We start from the raw sequence: 22,118 nt of genomic DNA on the forward strand, positions 1-22,118 counted from the left end.
ATATCGCACTTTGACGCACTAATGAGCAACCCTGTATATATATATACAGGGTGTTCCGTGAAGAATGCGCCAAAAAGGAATCTTATAATCTAGACATTAAAATAATAAGATTTAACCCAACTTGCCTCATGAAAATGTTATTCGTTTAGGATATACAGGGCGTAAAAGTTAATTTTTGTATTTGAATTTCTTTAAGTAAATCAAATAGTTTTGAAGATATCTTGTTCAAATTTTGAATCTATGTTTTTTTTAAGACCGGTAAAATGAATATTTCATGAAATTTGGGTTTCGAAAAAGAGGGCGCTAGTTGCAGCCTATAGGGCGCACATTTATGTCCATATTTTTTTACAAATGCAATAATTGTGATTTTAAGAGGTATTTTTGATAGATCTATCATTTCTAAAGATAAAAGGTATACCTCATTTATTTCGCTAATCCAAGCCATTTTCGAAATATGGCGAATTTAAATTTCCATAACGTGTCTAAGTAAGTGCTCGATATTATTATAAGTAAAAACAAATTATTAATAACAATTATTAATTTATTGAAACAGTATATTTTATTTTAGCAAGTGTGAAAAATGTCCACCATTTACTTGAATGCATTTTCGTACTCCTTTTATTAAGTGTTGTCTTATTCTAAATAAATAACCGTCACTATTTTTAATCGCTGTGGCGGCATCCTGGATGCGTTGAAATAATTAGTCACGCGTATTTATCTCTGTATCATAAACTAAGGATTTCATGTATCCCCATAACGAGAAATCCATTGGGTTGAGGTCGGGACTACGAGCTGGCCAAGGTACATCACTTCCTCGTCCAAACCATCCATTAGGAAATTGTCTATTCAAAAAATTACGAACTACAATGGGGTAATGTGGAGGAGCGCCATCATGCATAAAGATGATATTTTGTCTTAACTTCAGCGGTACGTCTTCAAGTAAATTTCCTAATTCAGTTCTTAAAAACTCTAAATATTGAGTTTTATTTATTATTCAATTGTTAGTTCACGTTGCAGAAAACCCCCAAAAAATCACTTTCAATAAGAATTTTCTATTAATATGTGGTGTGGAATTTTGGACGATTTCATAATTGGACCTGTTCAATTACCTGCAAGGCTTAATGCAGAACAATATTTAGAGTTTTTAAGAACTGAATTAGGAAATTTACTTGAAGACGTACCGCTGAAGTTAAGACAAAATATCATCTTTATGCATGATGGCGCTCCTCCACATTACCCCATTGTAGTTCGTAATTTTTTGAATAGACAATTTCCTAATGGATGGTTTGGACGAGGAAGTGATGTACCTTGGCCAGCTCGTAGTCCCGACCTCAACCCAATGGATTTCTCGTTATGGGGATACATGAAATCCTTAGTTTATGATACAGAGATAAATACGCGTGACCAATTATTTCAACGCATCCAGGATGCCGCCACAGCGATTAAAAATAGTGACGGTTATTTATTTAGAATAAGACAACACTTAATAAAAGGAGTACGAAAATGCATTCAAGTAAATGGTGGACATTTTTCACACTTGCTAAAATAAAATATACTGTTTCAATAAATTAATAATTGTTATTAATAATTTGTTTTTACTTAATATCGAGCACTTACTTAGACACGTTATGGAAATTTAAATTCGCCATATTTCGAAAATGGCTTGGATTAGCGAAATAAATGAGGTATACCTTTTATCTTTAGAAATGATAGATCTATCAAAAATACCTCTTAAAATCACAATTATTGCATTTGTAAAAAAATATGGACATAAATGTGCGCCCTATAGGCTGCAACTAGCGCCCTCTTTTTCGAAACCCAAATTTCATGAAATATTCATTTTACCGGTCTTAAAAAAAACATAGATTCAAAATTTGAACAAGATATCTTCAAAACTATTCGATTTACTTAAAGAAATTCAAATACAAAAATTAACTTTAACGCCCTGTATATCCTAAACGAATAACATTTTCATGAGGCAAGTTGGGTTAAATCTTATTATTTTAATGTCTAGATTATAAGATTCCTTTTTGGCGCATTCTTCACGGAACACCCTGTATATATCTTTCTATATGTATATGTCAGTGGCTCAAATAAATATTTGGGCGACAATAATCGAGAGTTATCTTGCAGGACCGGTATTTCTACCGACAAATCTAAATGGGAATCGAATTTTAGTTTCTCTACAAAATAAATTTCCTAATTTACTTGATGATGTGCCTTTAGCTATTGGTCAAAATATGTGGTTTCAGCTAGACGGTGCACCACCTCATTTTGCGCATAATGCTCGGGACCGTGTAAACGAAGTTTTTTATAATCACTGGATAGCGCGAGGCCAAGATGCTCCTGTTTATTGGCCGCCTCGGTCTCCCGACCTTAATACATTAGATTTTATTTAGTTTCTGCGGTTTTATGAAAGATTTTGTTTACAGAGTTCCAGTATTAAATGAGCAATATTTGAGACAACGAATTATAAAAGATGGACACCGATTTAGAATGCAACCACATATTTTTCGAAATTTCGTTTCTCCTGTATAAAAAGGGCTCAGATATGTATTTGTAAAGGTGGCAAACATATGGAACATTTACTTTAGATTTATTTTAATTGTTCATTTAACTAGAAATAGCAAGTATGTAACGTAGTTATCATTATTTTTTATTCATTATACTAATATTGTTGTCACTTTAGTAAAATTATTACAGCAATAATAATATTTAAATTTAAAATTTAATTTATGTCATTCACAACATGGTATTTAAGAGAATCACGTGACCATACGATATGTTTTGGAACTACGTTATCGATAGAAATAAAAAATGGAAGCCGCGTATTGAGGGGTAATAAGCTGAAATATCTTCTAAAATAAGCTGTAAATCAAAATTTTACAAGAATGAAGAAATCCAGATAAAGAAACAACTAATTTGAATCACTAAACAAATGCACTATTGGCATGCTTAAAAAAAGTTGGCGAAAAAGATATACACGACCCCCTATTTTCTCCATTGTTTCTTCAAATTTTATTACCCAAATCATTGGAAATGTATGCGTAATCGAACTATACATCACTGCAAAATTTCATTAAGAGATGTTAAGAAACACTCAAGTTGTTAACAAAAGTATTTTTTTAACTAACTTCAACACCCTGTGTAATGAGTATAAAGCGTGAAAGAAAAAAGTTTCACAAGAAAAGTCTAATTATTTGCGCATATTAATGCGCAAAAAAACTCGGGATTAATTTAATAATTTAATTTTATAAAGAATTTAATAACAAATTGTTTCAAATGATTTTCTGGCAACCAATCGAAGATACTCATGATAAACAGGATTTCTAGAAAAGGACAAATTCTAAAATTTTTCTGACGATTATCTACAGCGTTTTGAAATAATAGTGAATAATTGAAAAAATTATTATGTCCTTGTTTAAATGCGTCTAAAAATGGATAGCAGTAATGCTAAGTCCTATGTTTAACATGCTGAAAGAAGGAATTTAAGCATCTTTCAGAACATGCAATCAGGACTTCCCTATTAGGTTTGGTTCTTGAGAAATTTTAGTATAAGTGTTTGAAAACATGTAAAGAGTTAAAAATCTTTGATTGTCAATATCTTGAAAAGGAAGAAGAACCGCAAAAAAAGTTTATAGAACAAAATATGCTTAATTTTATCAGAAGAATCTAAATTTTCAATTATACCGTTTAAAGTTGGGTCACCCTGTATAAACAATCTTTATTTCCTCGGAAAAAAACTATCAACCAAACTGTTCTTTCTGCTCATGGTACATATTATTAATTTGACTTAAACATTTCTACAAACCAAACTTATGATCTAGATTTGGAAGTGTTCCAATAGGGTAGTCGACGGAAAGAAAAAGCGGGATCGTCTTATCTGTTTTGTTAAGTAAAGTGATTTGAGTATAGTCCAGTTGTGAGAATTGTCCTTCCATTTCTTCTAAAGTTGTAGGAGTTTTTCGGTTATTTTTATCATGTGTGTGCGTTCGTATAATAATTGGTTGGGTGGGTTATATACAGGGTGGCGCAATAATGTGACAAAGTACCATATCTTCCTTATTTTACAAAATTTAAAAAAATCTGTTCGTATAAAAGTTATACGTGAACATACAGCCTACATTTTAAAAATATATTTCGGATTGTGAAAAGTTCATATTTAAATTTATTGCAACCTTATTACAACTGATATACAAGTGATCAATAAATAGTAAATTTGACGTTTAAAATTTGTCAACGGCTTTCATGGCAAACTGGAAAATTAAACTATTAATAGACGTAGCATGTTTTATTTGCAAATGTATTAAAGAAATAAGTATTCTGCCAAAACTAAAGAAAATGCGTATAATGTTACCTTAACAAAAGTTGAAGAGGATTAAAATCTCAACAATATAGGATTCGTAAATACAGGGCGTCCCATTTAAAAATTCCAAGAAAAATGAATTTGAATATTCCCAAGTTGCAGGGCCTGTAGAAAGTATTCTGAATAAGAAACCAACTTATTCGTTGAACAAGGCACTTAAGCATCCCTTTGTCTTCTGTTGTGTCAGTTTTTGTTAAAATAATTAACGTGCTTTGAAAGTTATAGCACATGTTATGGAACCATGTTTTGCTTCAAATTTAAACATTTTTCGTCATAAGCAGACAACGTCCCCATTTAATTTAAAACTAATTACCCTACCATGGAGAGAATTTTACGAGGAATCCAAATATATAATAATATATAATGGGTTCCGTTAAATAAAATGAATAAATATTTTGACCCGTCTTTATGCAACACCCTACATGGTAAAAAATATTTTTAAAATGTAGGCTGTATGTTCACGTATAACTTTTATACGAACAGATTTTTTTAAATTTTGTAAAATAAGGGAGATATGGTACTTTGTCACACTATTGCGCCACCCTGTATATAACGGGTTGTCGGAGTGTCTTATTTTTGTGATTAACCTTAGCGTAATCTATTCCGTTATCTGTATGTGTCGTTTAATTTTTTCTATTGCATTTGTCCTTAATATGTGTTCGTAGTCGAACAATGGTCTGCAGATGGATTTGTTTATTTGTGAAGCAGTTTTAGTGCTGATCCCTTTATCCTTGTATGTTATTGTTTGGAAATGTTTTGCCCTTTTAATAATTTAGAATCTGGCGTTTCGTACATATTTAGTGAATTTTAATTTTTTGTCAATTGTTATTCCTAGGTATAATATGTCATTCTTTGGTCCAGTTGTGTGTCCGTCTATTATTATTGTTGGTGAGTCGGCTTTGATTTGGTGTGGTAAATACACTTGTTTCATATTTTATAAATGTTTTGCCATTCATAATGCAAATATAATTAAAATATAAAAAAGTGAATATTGCAATGTTTCAAAATATCCTTAGGTTAAACTTAGTGGTTACTTTAATCACGTTAAAAGAAAAATGTTGAACTGAAAGATCAATAATTAGAGGCCGATAAGTTTGGTTAGCAATGATATTTCAGTATCAGGTTGTAATTTTCGATTTACCGGATGCAAATAAGTATAGTGTAAACAGATCTACTCCGACAATCTAAAATAATGCAACCGGAGGTAAAACCCATACGAAGATACCTACTTTTTATTAATATAAATATTATGACCAACTAATTGTTCATTAAATTCAATTATCTAATAATCAGAAGCCTTATTTTATTAGAAACTTTAGCAGAAAATAAAAATATTTTAATGCATCATTTGCCATCCTGCTATATGTCCAGTGGCCCTCCCTTTATTGTTGATTGACTTATAAATAGTTTCCCCACCTGTTAGAATAGCACCCCATTCTCCGTAGGTCCCATAATCGAAGATGGAATGATTACACGCTGCCATTATGGCCAAATCTTCCCCAGCCGTGTTGTTTCTTTTGTACGACGCAACGAAAACGTCTTGTAATTTGCCGAATTGATCGTAGCACCACTGTGGATCATCACTAATGATGATGAAAAGACATCTTTTGTACTTATTTTTATAGTATCCTATGGCCTTGAGGTAGTATTTGTTTGTCGCCGCTGTGGCATGATATTTACTGAAAAATATATAAGAAATTGATAGATGGTAAATGTTATAGTTATTTCAGGTTAGTACACATATCTCTTCAATTGCTTTCATTAAAATTATTTATACATACATATATTCCAAAAAATACACAAATTCTTCAGATTCTGTGGTATGTAGTTTTATTCTAAGGGCATCAGTATTTGTTTGACCACAGCATTTTTTAGTGCTGTGGTCAAACTTTGAAATACAAACAGAAGATTTCTTGATGAAAGAAATGCTAGAAAGCAAAACCAAATGGGACTGATGCAATGAGGTCATTTTTACTGTAATCAGAGAAAAGGAAAGGATTGACCGCAGCATTCAAAATGCATAATCCTACTGAGTTCATAAAAAAATATAAACACTGATTGGGTCCAATGGAGGAAGCTTGTTTGATTCGAAATTCACAAAACAGTTGTATTCCGCGACTCGAAGATCAAACTTTATTCCTCTAGTGTGAAGTCGATGGTTGACTGGATTTTCTTAAAGGACCACTCTGATGTTTACAGTCTCAGAGAAACTGCTTTCGAGATACAATAACTCTCACTTTTTACTTGATATTGATTGTGTTCTTCTGCTTAATATTAAAGAAAGAGTTACTATTAACAAATGAGTAAATTATCAAATTTGAGTTAGTAGATGAGTTCGAGACCATTCGCGTGGTATCTCAAACCTAACTGCCTTCTCTATGTTCATCTAAAATTCCAACATATATTCCACACTGAGATATAAATTAAAATTATTCATTCCCACGCTGGAATATAAGAGTGATGAGATTACCTAGACTAAATAAAAGATAAATTCAAATCGTAGGGTCGGACACAAAATGCTTTCACTTAAGGGTTCTCTTATCACCGCCAGATTAAATCATACACTAGGTGGTGACAAATTAATCGATAAAAAAATCTTAATATATGAGTTCATTACTAAGGTCCGAACAAACACAATAGAAGAATAAAAAAAAAATAATAAAAATTAAAACCATCGAATTTGTATCTCCCTAATGCCCGCACTTTTATCCTCCTGGGACAATTCCGGGTTGTGGTAGGTTTAGAAAGGAACCCCAAGGTTTTTAATGGGTACTCAATCGAATCCCACACTACCCAGTCGCCAGAGCAACAGACCGGATGTCTTTTTGAAGATTTTCTTCGAGAAAAAATGATTAGTATTCAACTTCCTCTTTTTATATTATAATGTTACAATCAAATTCCCCCAATTTATTAAAATTAAATAAATAAATTACAATTTAAAAAATATCTATTGAAGAGCTTTATGATATGATGCTATATTAGATTTTCTACGAAAAATATAAGGACTCAAAAACTTAGTTACCTGGACAAAAACAAAGAAATTTGTTTTCAATAAATTAATAATTTTGTTCTGAATCAGTATGTTACGGAAAGATCTTGAAATATTTGACCTGTTGATAACACGATATCAAATATAATATGGTAAGTTGACCGTTTTTGATATATCTAGGTTTTTTTTGTCGAGGAAAATCGTCCAAAGACATCCGGTCTGTTATTCTAAGAACTCAGTAGTGTGGGATTTATCGAAGTGCCTACGCACTGAAAACCTTGGGATTACTTCCCAAAACTGAAACGCCCTGGAATTGTTCTTAGGAGATAAAAGCATCGGAGTCGAGGAAACATAAATTCGGTAGTTTTATTATTTATTTTATATATATATATATACAAAATCTTTATTTCATACGAAATAGGCTATCGACCTTTTGGTCTTTCTGCCCTTGAGCGTGTACATTTCATTTTAGAATCTAATCATTTACAATTTTCCCTAAACTATGTGTGGTATAAGCGGGAGCAGTGCAGGGAGTAAGGGAGTAAGATATTAGGATAGGATTTATGTTTGGAGGTGTTCTAGGAGGGTGTTTGTGGGAGAATGGAAGCGCGACTGTCTAGTTTGTCTTGTTAGGCACAGTGGGATCAGTAGTGCTAGATTGTGAGGATTGTTTTTCCATTTTGTCTGGATGTGCTGTAGTCGTTCCGTTATTCTTATCATGTGTGCGCGTTCGTACAATAGTTGGTTAGATGGGTTGTATAGTGGGTTTCTAGGGTTTCTTATTTTTGTGATAGTTCGTAGGGCGATTTGTTCCGTTGTTTGTATGTGTTTTATGGTCTTTTCTGGTGCGTTTGCTCTTAGGATATGTCCGTAGTCCAGGAGTGGTCTGCATATGGATTGGTATATTTTTGTTGCAGTCTTTGTACTGATCCCTTTGTCTTTGTATGTTAGTGATCGGAAATGTTTTGCCCTTTTGATTGTTTCTGTTCTCATGGTCTTTACATGTTTAGTGAACTTCAGCTTGGAGTCAAGTATCATTCCTAAGTATTTTACGTCGTTTTTTGGTTCCGTTGCTTGTCCGTCCGCTATTATTGCTGGGGAGATTTATTTTTTATATTTTATTATATTGTATTTTGTTTGTATTTTTTATGTACTCTGTAGAATCATGCATTTTGAATGCTGCGTTCCATTCTTTTCTTTTCTTTAACCGGTGTAGAAATGACGTCGCTGCATCGGTTCCATTTGGATTTGCTTTCTAGCATTGTTTCCATCAAAAAATCCAGTTTTAACGCGTTCAGTTCTTCTCTTTGTATTTCAAAGTCTAGACACTAGAAGATGTAGTGTTCCACGGAATCGTTAATTTCGCAGGTCCTGCATTCCGGCCCGATTTTCCCGATTCGGTACGTAAACGCCTTAGACTTTTCGTTGCCACTTGGCGCCTGAATTAGAAAATAATTCAAACGCCTATGTCTATACGAAATCCATTTTTCGAGGTCAGGGATTAGTCTTTGACTTTTGGTCTTTGTCTTTTAGATTCATCCATCGTTCCTGCCAGTTTCGAATGGTTGGTGTTCTGGCCGCTCTTCTGTCACCCTTCGTTACCCGTGGAAGAATGCTGAGATTGATGTTTTTTCTTACAAGAGGAGTTCGATAGGGGAAGTGCTTACTAATGCTTGCACCGCTTTGAGGGAAATAGTGCGACAAATGCATATATCTCGCAGCAGTGTTTCTATTTGTAGGCTCAGTTTTTTGGGTGCATATTTTTTGATCCTCATTATCCATCCCCAAATTGGGACGACATAAAGGAGCGTAGATTTTTTTCACCTAGTAAACAGTTGCTTCTTTTGGGTGTATGGTCCGTCCATTGTCAGTATAATCCTTTGATATATCTAGATACTATCAAGGTACATTCATAAATATAGGGTGGCGCACCGAAACCTTTTCACTTAACTTTTTTTCTTGTAAACGAATATATGAAAATATACTTGGACGCGTAAACCTTAGTTTTCAGAAAAGCACATTTTTTATATTTTTGCATTTCCTCTGCTCCAACCCCTTCAAAAAGGTGGTTATCGCCTTTGAAATCTTAAATAGATAGGATTGTGAGAAGGAGGGAGGAGGGACGAGTCATATCTTATTTTAAAGGAAATTGAATTTCCTTTTATTGTCTTGAAATAAAGGGATTGCAATAGAGGAAAACCACAAAATACTGTTTATTTTTAAGAAAGAGCATTTATTAGGTATATCTAGGCTAACTTCTCACTCACTGACCCTTGTATCCATTCCCGTATATGTATATGTATATACAGGGTGGTCTTTAATTAATGGGACACAGAGCATCGACGGATTCTTCGTGTAACAATAATCCGATTTACATAAATTTATGTCATACTAAAAGATAATAATAACTGAAATACAGTGTTAAATTTCAAAAAATAAATCACATCTTCTTCAATATCTTTCAACTACATCAAGCTAATTTTATGAAACTTTGTATCCGGGAGTTTCTTAAGATGAGAATTTATTCAAATTTATGAATGATTTAGTTATATCTTCTAGAAGGCGCCATCAGCGGCCATTAGAACACCTTTAAACAGCTGAAACTTTTTTGTGCGACGCTGTATGTGACTTTCGAGGAGAAAAATCTATTTCTCTACCTTTTCTACTAAAAAAAAGTGTACCTTATGCAAGTCGCTAAAAGCAACAGTTTCTGAGAAAAACGAATCTAAAGCTCACCATGCATGCAACTTATTAAAACAAAACAATATTATAAAGTATACAAATAAGTTTCCGGCGTTTGACAAAACATGGCCCCACCAGAAGATTATCTTGAAATTATCAGATGTAAAACGTACTATTGCAAGTTTAGTCATCTAGTAACAACATAACCTTGAAATATTAGTGACTCCTTATCAACATCACATAATTTGTTTCGTTTAATAATGTTAAGTTTTGCGCCGAATAAGCGTCATTTGCAAGAATTTTTAATTTACTTCTTTAATTTGAAAAAATCTGCAGCTGAGATGCGTCTATTGCTTGTAGAAGCATATGGTGAGGCTGCTTTAAGTGAGAGAAGTTATCGTAGGTAGAGAAATAGATTTTTTTACTCAAAAGTGACATAAAAAAGTTGTAACTGTTTAAAGGTGTCCTAATAGTCGCTGGTGACGTCCTCTAAAAGATACAACTAAATCGTTCATAAATTTGAATATCTCGATTTAAGAAACCACCGGATACAAAATTTCATAAAATTAGCTTGATGTAGTGGAAAGTTATTGAAGAAAATGTGATTTATTTTTTCAAATTTAACACCCTGTATCTCGATTATTATTAACTTTTGGTATAACATAAATGTAGGATCGCAATAGACTGCTGGGGTATTATTGTAGATAGGTGTTAGTTTTACATTTGATATATATTAAATAGTAGGTATGATCTTTAAGATTGATGTACCCCTGAGGTACGACCCTGGTAGGCATTAGTTGGAGCATGGGAGTTTCCCACAATATGCCTTGTTGGCATTGGAAAGTCCCGCAATAAGCTTGGTCGGCATTGAAAATGCCTGTAATATACTTTGTCGGCATTTGAATTGCCCATGATGAATTTGGTTGACCCTATAGTTGCAGTTCCAATTCCCAACTAAGACGCCACGGTTTAATGCGGCGGGTGGTGCAAATGGTATCCTAATCAGGTTACGCCTATGGTTTATCACCACGGGTTTTAGTATTTAAGAATTTGCAGAGCATGTACAAGCTTTCTTTTTGAGAGGTGACCTAGACTCACCTCCTGAGAGAGGCACGAATAAGGCCTAGAGCGATGGCAGAGTAAAAAACGATAGTTCCGCTTGACTCTGTTATCTCATGCCAAACACCAAAAAGGGCCCAAAAGTTATATATGTGTGATGCATGTAATTTAGGTCAAGTGCTGATTGTGAGTACTTGAATTACTTCATTACTAGTTACTTGTTCTCTTTTAATTGTTAACAATCAGTTTATTTATAGGTATATTATAACCTAGTTGTTGTTATAGATAGGTCTGGCAAACTACCAATTATTATTATTTTTTAGAGTATTTGCGAATAGATACTTCTTACCAAATTAGTCTATTTAAGTAGTTGTCAAGATTAAATAAAATAGTTCGTTACCATATTCGCGATCGTCAACATCTTTTAACTAAAAGGGCATATGTATAAATAATTCCAAACGTCGAGATCTAAAGCACTGGATTCCTGAACATAGTTGTGAAACGCATAGAGTCTATATTACGACCGGGGAGTTTTCGCATGACTGTTCGTTATTATTTGTATGTAACACCTTTGTTATAGGACCTTCCTCATTGGGATCGATTTAATAATTCAAGAGAAATACAGAAATGAAATGTAAAAATAACATTTTTTACTACTTGTGTCATGAAGTAAATGTTGAAAATGTTCACCTCCCAGCTTTATACTATTATAAAGACACTGTACGAAATGTTACGCTCATGCTTATGTCTCGTGCGCAGCAGTTCAAGTTCATGCGTTAATATTTACCTTCCTTCACTACTTATGTAAATAACTATTACATAATACAACTTACTTATCCAAATAACTGATATAGTCATCTCGTCTTACGTGTACTCCTATAAAAGTAATAAGCTCTGAATTGGAAACATTATTCGAAGCCTCTCTGAGAATTTCTTGAGCCTGAATGCGAAGTTGCTTTTTGAAAACAAATTCTTCGTTCACAAGTCGGTAAAGATAGGGAATGATAATAGCCTTGCTAAACTTATATTGAGGTAGTACTATACTCTAAAAAATATATAAGTTATAGGTTTGCATAACGAGTGGGACTCAATAGTCAACATACAGACAAGTTAAAGACTAATTTTCGCTTTTTTAATTTACTAAAAACAAAGATACATACTTATTCAAAGTTTGGTACCCTGGTGGTTTTTAGGTTAAAAAATGCAATTCTTAGAATTAAAAAAGCACAGCAGACATTAAATTAATACCAAAGAAATTGTGGATTTTAATAAATAAAAAATGTAAAATAAAATTTAAATTTTAGCACCCTGTGTCATGAAAAGAAGACATTTGCAAATATTTCGTTATTTAGATTTTTTTCTTACTTATTTAAACAACCTTGCGTTCAAAGTTTAACATGATCCCATAAAGACCCCGTATAATATAAGTGTTTGGTAGAGTTTTTTATTTTAATTTAATAATTTTTCCTATTTTTTAACCTGGAAGATTTGCTTGAGAGATCAAAATCAGAGGTTTTTTGTTTTAAGGTACGCAAGCACTTTAGAGAAAATGTCTATGTATTTAAGCCACACTGAAAACATTCTGGCAAACGGCCATTGCTGCAGTGAAGATGATTTAAAAATATTTATTAACGACTCAAGATCATGTGAGATGTTAGATTTAAATGACTTCATAATTTGCGGTACTAAAAACAGCCGCCATTGGTTTCTGCCAATTTAAAACTTTGTAAGTCACACCCATTGTATTTTAATACTAGTCTTCATAAGAGCCAAATTTTTTATGTGTTATTAACTTTAATTGCAAGCTACTTTTTATAGAAATGTTCAAACAGAGCCTTAATATTATACAGCGCTTGTAAAAAGTATTGCAACACGTTTATAACTTTTATACACTGAATATTTTAAAAAAATGCTTAAACGCATAAAATTTTATTTTAAAAAAGACATTTAAAGCATTATTTTCGATTTTTTAATTTTTCAGCCCTATCCAGTTACCCCTATTAACTGCTTATTTTCAAATAGGAAGGTGCCCAGTGTAATATATCAAAAGAAAGGCAATTAAATTAGGGATATAACAGTATATTCATAAACTAAAATTGAAACAACAGTTTCCTTAAAAGAATGAACAAAGTCCATATCCTAACAAGATTAAAAGTTTTAAGTGAAAAAATAACATGAAAACGTAGAAATTCCAAATCGGTTTCAATGCAAACAATTTTTTAAATACAAAATATTTTGTTTTTCATATAATTCATTAGTAGTTCAATTCAGTTGTTAGGCATTTACCATAGTTAGAATATCAAAAAAATAAATAGTTGGGGTGAAAAATATCAATATAAAAAAATAATGCCTTTTTGTTAATAAAATTATAGATGTTTAAGTTTTTTTTTAATATCATGTTTATGAAAGTGTAAAGCACCCCAGGTTACGCATATGTATTATTATATTATATGTATTAACCTCTTACATTATTACTTATATTACTTTCTCATGGAAACCTAGGGACAATATTGGAACCTAATTAGAATGTATGTTTACGTAGAAACACAATTCCTTTGTCCGATATAACTAACCCATCAAATTGTAATTAGCTGAGACTCAAAGTCTCAGTACTGTTTAAGGTTCAAACTACCCTTATTAATGTACTTTAGCAAAGTCCATGTAGATATCATGTATGGCATATAAATAGGGTACGTCTACACAACAAAAAGGAAGTCAAGCAGTCAAGCTCAAGTCCAGCAGAAACCTTCACGACTCATCTTCACAGACACTTACATAAAAGGGTCTTTACGCCTCGCCTCCGCTCTTGTATCATCGAGAAGTTAATAAAGTGTTATATTTTTGACTCGCGTATAGTTTTTCCAACCCGGCACATTACAAAAGTTATAAACGTGTTGCGATACTTTTTACAAGCTCTATATAGGTTTTTTGTTTCTGTGACACAAGATCAGTACTTCAACAATATGGCCCTATATGAAATATACTATACCACATTTTTATCGGCGACTGGTTGTATGAAGCAAACACAATTAAATATGAAATTATAAACCTGATTGCCATTCCATTTGTCCATTGAGTCAACTGTTGTGTTTTTAAAATCAATAGGACAATGTGCAATATTATCCATATTTGGTATAGACAAGTTTTCAAATAACTCCTTCACTCCATATTTAACGCATCCTGGATCATATGGTGTCAAACCGGTTATTTGGACAATAACCCATATTTCTGCATACTTCCACAGTTGGTTACCTAAAGAATAAGAAATTCAACTTTCAAATCTAACAATACGGACTTAATTAAAAATCACCAGTTCTTCCTCCAGCGACATACGTTACAATGTGTTTTTTCGGGCATGGTTCCTTTACTGCAGATTTTTCGAAAGTCCTTTTCCTCGACTTTGATTCCTTACTGCACAAATATTCCCTTAAATTAGCAAAAGTAGTTCTGTTTTGAGTTGCTTTTAACTGTTGTAAGGAATTATTAGCTATCTCAGGAGAATAATTTTTATTAGATGACGAATTCTTGATGTCATCGTCTGTTTCTTTAGGTGAGGCCAACCGAAGCTCATGGTCACCAAGAGCGTGTTCTTTAAGAACTCCAATGTATTCAAATCTTGGCTTATTTAAATTTAGTACATAAAAAAAACTGAATAACAATCCGGTAAATATTGTGATGCTTAGAAATATTAGTTTTCTTTGGACCATAATTGTTCATGACTGATTTTAAGATTATACCTAGTGATTAGATAAGCACATTCACATACGGCTATTAATATTATAACTTTGTATCTTTACGTTAGTTATTGTACTTTGTCATGCACCCAGAGGCGACGCCTATGAACGGTCACTAATTGACATTATTCCAGAATGCCCAGATGTGGGGAATCCTTTGTTTGAATGATGATGGTTCCTCGAAAGGGACTAACTTTCTCTCCATTTGTATTGTCGTGCAATAGCACCACATTTCTAACGGCTGCTATTAAGAGCACCCTCTTTGTCGACAAGGTTTCTATTGGAGTACGCCTATGGGTGCCGATCCCTGAATGTGGTATTTAAGATTCAATAGGGCAGTTATTTTAGCTCTCTCACTGTAAGGAGACCTCACAGCAAGTGTCCCTTAATCACCATATTTATTTAAACTTGTACCAAATTATATCATCCAGAAGTGCAAGAGAAACGTTTTATTATACAGTCCTTCAATCCAGAGGCAAAGTTTCTCTAAGTCAAAACATGGTCCTTCGAGCCGGATAGAAGCAGGGCTGTACGGTGAAATTGTGTTGATAACCAAAGGTGCCGAAAGTTAGTACGTCGTCAAGAAAGTGTCAAGACATTGTGATAAAGACAGTACAAGAAAAACCTGGAGAACGCAGCTGGGAAACGGAGCACGGCAAAATCAAGATGCAAATCATACTGGGTGAGTCGGTTCCAATTAATCCCTTTATCCTCTGAAATTTATGCTGACTTGACGCGGTGATTAGGGAAACAATTTCAAACGGTGATCAAATCCTTGGGTCTAAATTCAAGGATTGGTGCCAAAAGTACATAGGTACCCAAGAAAAGGAAAAACGTTACAGTGCCCTTTTCTTGAAGTGTACAGCGGGAATCTAAACAAGGGAGAGGGCAATAAATTAAGAACAGGTTACTGAATATTGTACAATGGCTCAACCAAACAGTATCCGTAAAAGAGCGGCATTAAAATCCAAAATGACCCTTTTCAAAACCTTTTTGGGAGGATTTGAGAAGCAGCTAAGTGACCAAACAGTCACAGAGCTCGATTATCGACAACTTCAAACGAGAATAGATGCCTTGGACAACGTCCTTTTCGAGTATGAAGAAATTCAAGCCAAAATTGAAAGTGAGGAGAATAGCGCGGATGTAGATCTCGCAGAACGCACCTTATTTACCAACCAATATTTTGATTTAATTTCTAGAGCTAAACATCATTTAGAAACTTTTTTGCAAGAATCAAATGACCTAAGTAATAATAAGTCTGCGTCATCTCCAACCTCGATTAGGCGTAATGCTTCTCATGATACAAATGTTAAGCTTCCTCCCATAGACATACCTAAATTTGATGGTAACTTTCAAACTTGGCTAGAGTATCGGGACACATTTGAATCAATGATCCATGCTAGTACGGTTCTGAGTAACATTCAGAAATTTCATTATTTGAGAGGTAGCTTGATGGGAGCTGCGGCGTTGGTTATAAAATCTTTGGAATTTTCGGCAAGCAATTACGAAGTAGCGTGGATGCTGTTGTTAGAAAGGTACAATAACCCCCGCGTGTTAGTTCAGAATCATGTAAAAGCTCTTTTTCAAATCGAATCTATATCAAAGGCTTCGGCAGAGCGTATAAGATGGCTAATAGATACGGTCTCTAAACATATGCGATGCCTCGAACAGGTGAAGGAGCCCACCGTGGACACGTTAATCATTTTTCTGATAAGTTCAAAACTAGACAGCGTCACATCACGGGAATGGGAGGAATATAAAACGAAAAGGGATCTTGAGAACACCTCCCCGTCTCTGGAGGATATGAAGAAATTTTTAAAGAATAAGGCTGTTTTATTAGAAACAATAAAGATGAACCAGACTCAGGCACAAGAACCCAAGAATGAATTAAAATACAGGCAGCAAAGGGAAGTACGAGGGTTAGTTACGGGGACGTCAAATTGCGCAATTTGTAACCAAGAGCATGTAACCGCAAATTGTGAAAAATTATCAAGTCTAAACGTACAAGAACGTATCAAACGGATACAAGAACTTAAACTTTGCATAAACTGCTTAAAGTTCGGACACCATAGTAAAGTGTGTAGGGGACGTCCTTGTCAACGGTGCTCATTAAAGCACCACACGTTGTTACATTTGGATAGGCGTCTCAACGCTAATCCCTCGCAGAATTTTCAATCTGGAACCCGATCTAATATTTCGGGTACCGGAAACCATGATACGGGGAACAATAGTCCGGGCTCCAATGCGTCCACCGAAAAGAGATCGGGTCAGGTACAAGAAACTAGCACTCTTTGTGTGAATTCTGCTCATCCAGCACATGTGCTTCTTAGCACCGCGTTAGCGAAAGTTTCGACTCCCGAAAAGAGATCAATTAACATCCGGGTACTATTAGATTCAGGATCTCAATCTAACTTCATACGTGGAGAGGTAGTTGAAAGATTAAAGCTGAATAAACAGGAAATCAACATGACTGTAACAGGTTTAAATCAACTAAGGTCGAGTGTAAACCACAAGTGTGATATCATAATCGAATCGTTGTACAATGCCTTCAAAAGAAAAATATCGTGTCTAGTACTTCCTAACATAACGGGAAACTTGCCGAGTGTACGTGTTAACACACAAAATTATAACATACCCTCGAACATAAAATTATCCGATCCAGGGTATGGTGAACCTAGTGAAATTGACATGTTAATCGGGGCGGAAGTTTTCTGGTCGCTGATTTGCGTTGGTCAGATCTCTCTCGGAAAGAATAAACCGATTTTACAGAAAACAAGACTGGGATGGGTAGTTTCAGGATCGATTGAGACATTTCCTAGTCACCCGAAAAATAATATGTACTGTCACTTGACACAAGAAATTGACATTCAAAATCAATTATCGCGGTTTTGGGAGATAGAAGAAGGGTTTTCATCTCAATCTAGTCAATCCGAGGAAGAAATAGCGTGTGAAAATCATTTTAATCAACACACCGTCCGATTAGAAAACGGAAGGTTTCTAGTACGCATCCCGCTCAAATCTTCTCCTGACGATCTCGGTGATTCATTTCATCAAGCAAAAAGGCAATTCTTTGCGCTCGAACGAAAACTCGATTCAAACCCAAATCTAAAATCTCAATATGTCGAATTCATGACCGAATACATAAAATTAGGGCACATGCAAAGGGTGTCAAGCGCAATGCTACATAAGCACGCATACTATATGCCACATCATGCCGTAGTACGTGACGAAGCCAGAACAACAAGGCTTCGAGTTGTCTTTAATGGTTCCATGAAAACGTCGACCGGGGTCAGTTTTAACGATCTTCAGATGATCGGTCCTACCATACAAAGGGATCTAATGTCAATCCTATTGCGGTTTCGGCAGCATCGGTACGTAGTTGCCGCCGACGTTGAGAAAATGTACCGGCAAATTCTGATCGAACCCGACCAACGGTCCTTACAAAGGATTTTATGGCGTGATAATGCACAGAAACCGGTGGAAGTTTACGAACTAAAGACGATCACCTATGGAACAAGCTCCGCTCCGTTTCTAGCGATAAGATGTTTGTTCCAATTAGCCTTTGAATGCGAAAAATCAAATGCAAGAGTGTCACAAGCTATAAAAAATGACATGTACGTGGACGATCTTTTAACAGGAGCTGATACGTTAGAAGAGGCGGCCGAAATTGCCCGCGACATATCTCATATATTGAACGAGGGTTGTTTCAAGCTGCGTAAGTTTTTCTCGAATGAGAAAAACGCACTGAGGTACGTCGAATCTTCTGATTCGACAAATCAAACGTTGAACTTTGGCGAAAACGAGCCAGCAAAGACGTTAGGGTTAATATGGCATTGTCAGGCTGATACCCTGACGTATAATATAGGTACAATATCCAAGGAGTTTCCAGTCACCAAACGCACGATTTTAGCTGGTACGGCACAAATATTTGACCCTCTGGGACTGCTTGCAGCATGTATCATCAAAGCGAAAATCCTATTGCAAGCTTTATGGCTAGAAAAACTATCCTGGGATGAAGCGGTTCCCACCAGCATTCATACCGCTTGGCAACAATTTAGAAACCAGCTTGTAAGATTAAATACCTTACGGATACCCAGATATGTTCGGTGTACGGGGGCAATTAAGGTACAGATACATGGATTCTCCGATAGCTCAGAAGCAGCATACGGAGGGTGCATTTATCTTCGGTCGGTTGATGAAAATGGAGATGTGCATGTTAGACTTCTATGCGCAAAGGCCAAGGTTGCCCCGCTTCATACCCTTACTCTGCCCAGACTCGAACTTTGCGGTGCGTTGGTGCTATCTCGTCTTTTATTAAAGGTCACATCCTCTATCAATATAAAATTTGACGAATGCGTCTTATGGTGTGACTCATCAGTGGTACTTGGGTGGTTAAAAATCTCTCCAAATCTACTGAAAACCTTCGTAAACACTCGTGTTGCAGAAATTCAAGCGATCACGCACGATTATGTGTGGCGGCATGTCCCTTCGAAGGACAACCCCGCAGATTTATTGTCTAGAGGGTTAACTCCATCTCAAATGCTAGAATCGGAAATGTGGTTTCATGGACCGAATTGGCTGAAAGGTAACCCCTCGACATGGCCGTCTAAATTTCGGCGAAACGAAAATTTACCCGAAATGAAAATTATTTCCCGAGCGTTTCTCACAGTATATAACAGTGAATTTCCATTTGAAAGATTTTCGAGCTATCATCGAATCAAACGTACAGTGGCCTATATGTTTCGTTTTCTACGAAACTGTACGGCAAAGGGTAAACCCAGCACCACAGAGCGAGGTGGGGCGTTAACTAGTGCGGAAATAGCCAATGCCGAAATTCGCTTAATAAAGATTGCCCAAGAGCAATCGTTTCCTGAAGATATCTCTAATCTCATGACAAACACTGAGCTCAGTCATAAGAGTAGAATTTTGGGACTTACGCCCTTTTTGGCGGAACAGTCAATGCTACGAGTGGGTGGCAGACTGACGGAGTCAAATTATTCCTATGAGAAAAGGCATCCTATACTGTTAGACTCTAAACATAAGCTCACTAAACTCATTTTTCAATACGAGCATCATCGGCTATTGCATGCCGGACCTCAGCAGTTGCATTCCTCCATACGGGACAAATTTTGGGTTATTGGGGGAAGAAATTTAGCGAAATTAACTTACAGAAAATGCGCCCTGTGCTTTAAATATAATCCAAAGATTGAAACACCACTGATGGGTAATTTACCCAAGGAACGCCTACTGGCAGAATTCCCCTTTAAGGTATGTGGAGTTGATTACGCAGGACCGTACTTAGTGAAAGATCGAAAGGGTCGTGGATCAAAAACTTCCAAATGTTGGATGGCATTATTCATCTGCTTTGCGTCCCGAGCAATACATTTAGAACTTGTATCAGACTTGAGTAAAGATTCCTTTATCTTGGCTTTAAAGAGGTTCATATCACGTCGGGGCAAACCGACATTAATTTATTCAGACAATGGCACTAACTTCAAGGCCGCTCAGTCTGAGTTGTCAAACTTCGGTACCTTTTTACAAAAAACACAAGGCGATATAGTCAATGCCATGACAAATGAGAGTATCGAATGGCGCTTTATTCCCCCTAGCTCGCCCCATTTTGGCGGTCTTTGGGAAGCGGGTGTTAAATCTAGTAAGTATCATTTAAAACGGATTTTGGGTGCTCAAGTACTGACCTTTGAGGAATTGTACTCCCTTCTTACCCAGGTAGAAGCAGTATTAAACTCCCGACCACTTAGCCCTCTTTCAACCGATCCTATCGATTTGAATCCTTTAACCCCGGCTCACCTGTTAATTGGACGACCCTTAGTCGCCCTTCCAGAACCCGATTTAAGGACGATCACTACTAATCGGCTAAACCGATTCCAACTGATTGAACAAATGCGCCAGCATTTTTGGGATAGATGGCATAAGGAGGTGGTGTCTGAGCTGCAACAGCGAGTTCGTTGGAAAAGGAACCAGCATCAACTGAAGGTTGGTACCTTGGTTATCATCAAAGAAGACAACACACCAGTGATGAATTGGAGACTTGGACGGATCTTAAGTGTCCATCCAGGCAAGGACGGAGTGGCCAGAGTGGCTACCATAAAGACTGTTCGCGGTGAAGTAAAGCGAAGTTTTGCTAAGATATGTCCGCTCCCATGTAATGATAAGACTGATAGTGACTAAAACAGAAAGTGTTATTGAAAGTGGACGCTTTCAAGGTGGGGGGCATGTTCATGACTGATTTTAAGATTATACCTAGTGATTAGATAAGCACATTCACATACGGCTATTAATATTATAACTTTGTATCTTTACGTTAGTTATTGTACTTTGTCATGCACCCAGAGGCGACGCCTATGAACGGTCACTAATTGACATTATTCCAGAATGCCCAGATGTGGGGAATCCTTTGTTTGAATGATGATGGTTCCTCGAAAGGGACTAACTTTCTCTCCATTTGTATTGTCGTGCAATAGCACCACATTTCTAACGGCTGCTATTAAGAGCACCCTCTTTGTCGACAAGGTTTCTATTGGAGTACGCCTATGGGTGCCGATCCCTGAATGTGGTATTTAAGATTCAATAGGGCAGTTTTTTTAGCTCTCTCACTGTAAGGAGACCTCACAGCAAGTGTCCCTTAATCACCATATTTATTTAAACTTGTACCAAATTATATCATCCAGAAGTGCAAGAGAAACGTTTTATTATACAGTCCTTCAATCCAGAGGCAAAGTTTCTCTAAGTCAAAACAATAATCATATTATTAGGAGATTAAGCTAGATTTTGATTCCATGGGCCTCAAATGAATACATAAGTAGTTCCTCTGCACAGTAACCTTTCTGTTCCTCCGAATAGAAAAATCGTAACTTTCACTATTGCTTCTCACGATACATTCATTATATTTTATATCACATATTACACATATGCAACTAAATAGGGAATCATATGTGTCTGGTACATTTTTATCCCTAGTATGGATCCACGAGATTATCTAATTCTATTAGCCTTATCTGATAAGATATGAAATAAGTACTGAAAAAAACTCAACATATACAGGGTGTAATTACGTCTCCATCTTGAATATCAGTTTTTATTTTTATCACTTGTTCACTTCTTGGTTGTATGGTTATATTATTAATCTGTTTCTTAGTTTTGTAGAATTGTAAATATATTTTGGCGAATGGCGTCATTAAAATTTCCTTATCATAATCCAATTTTGCTTGTAAGATTCGTAAATTATCCAATCCTATCAGTCCATCAAAAACATTGTGAAATTTAAACA

The 22,118-nt window shown here is 35.4% G+C and overlaps 2 protein-coding genes across 2 annotated transcripts; one reads left to right on the forward strand and one right to left on the reverse strand.

Moving 5' to 3' along the window:
- Positions 1 to 5,702: 5,702 nt before the first annotated feature.
- Positions 5,703 to 14,803, reverse strand: LOC136419086 (galactoside alpha-(1,2)-fucosyltransferase 2-like). Its single transcript, XM_066405261.1, has 4 exons — positions 14,407 to 14,803; positions 14,146 to 14,348; positions 11,930 to 12,141; positions 5,703 to 6,045 (listed from the first exon to the last, which is right to left on the reverse strand). The coding sequence occupies exons 1-4, from the start codon at positions 14,801 to 14,803 to the stop codon at positions 5,703 to 5,705; spliced, it is 1,155 nt and encodes a 384-aa protein (XP_066261358.1).
- A 951-nt stretch (positions 14,804 to 15,754) lies between these two features.
- Positions 15,755 to 21,019, forward strand: LOC136419087 (uncharacterized). Its single transcript, XM_066405262.1, has one exon. It carries the CDS (start codon positions 15,755 to 15,757, stop codon positions 21,017 to 21,019), a length of 5,265 nt encoding a protein of 1,754 aa, XP_066261359.1.
- The last annotated feature ends 1,099 nt before the right edge of the window (positions 21,020 to 22,118 follow it).

Source organism: Euwallacea similis, unplaced genomic scaffold (assembly GCF_039881205.1).
Source record: "Euwallacea similis isolate ESF13 unplaced genomic scaffold, ESF131.1 scaffold_72, whole genome shotgun sequence".
NCBI classification, from domain to species: Eukaryota; Metazoa; Arthropoda; class Insecta; order Coleoptera; family Curculionidae; genus Euwallacea; species Euwallacea similis.

Excerpts from the sequence above, each read along its gene's own strand:
- LOC136419086 (XM_066405261.1), bottom strand. The coding sequence starts at position 14,803 with ATGGTCCAAAGAAAACTAATATTTCTAAGCATCACAATATTTACCGGA. Across the intron at positions 14,349-14,406 it reads TGTCGCTGGAGGAAGAACTG|GTAACCAACTGTGGAAGTAT; the intron begins GTGATTTTTAAT and ends CTTATTCTTTAG. Across the intron at positions 12,142-14,145 it reads ACAAATGGAATGGCAATCAG|AGTATAGTACTACCTCAATA; the intron begins GTTTATAATTTC and ends TATATTTTTTAG.
- LOC136419087 (XM_066405262.1), top strand. The coding sequence starts at position 15,755 with ATGGCTCAACCAAACAGTATCCGTAAAAGAGCGGCATTAAAATCCAAA.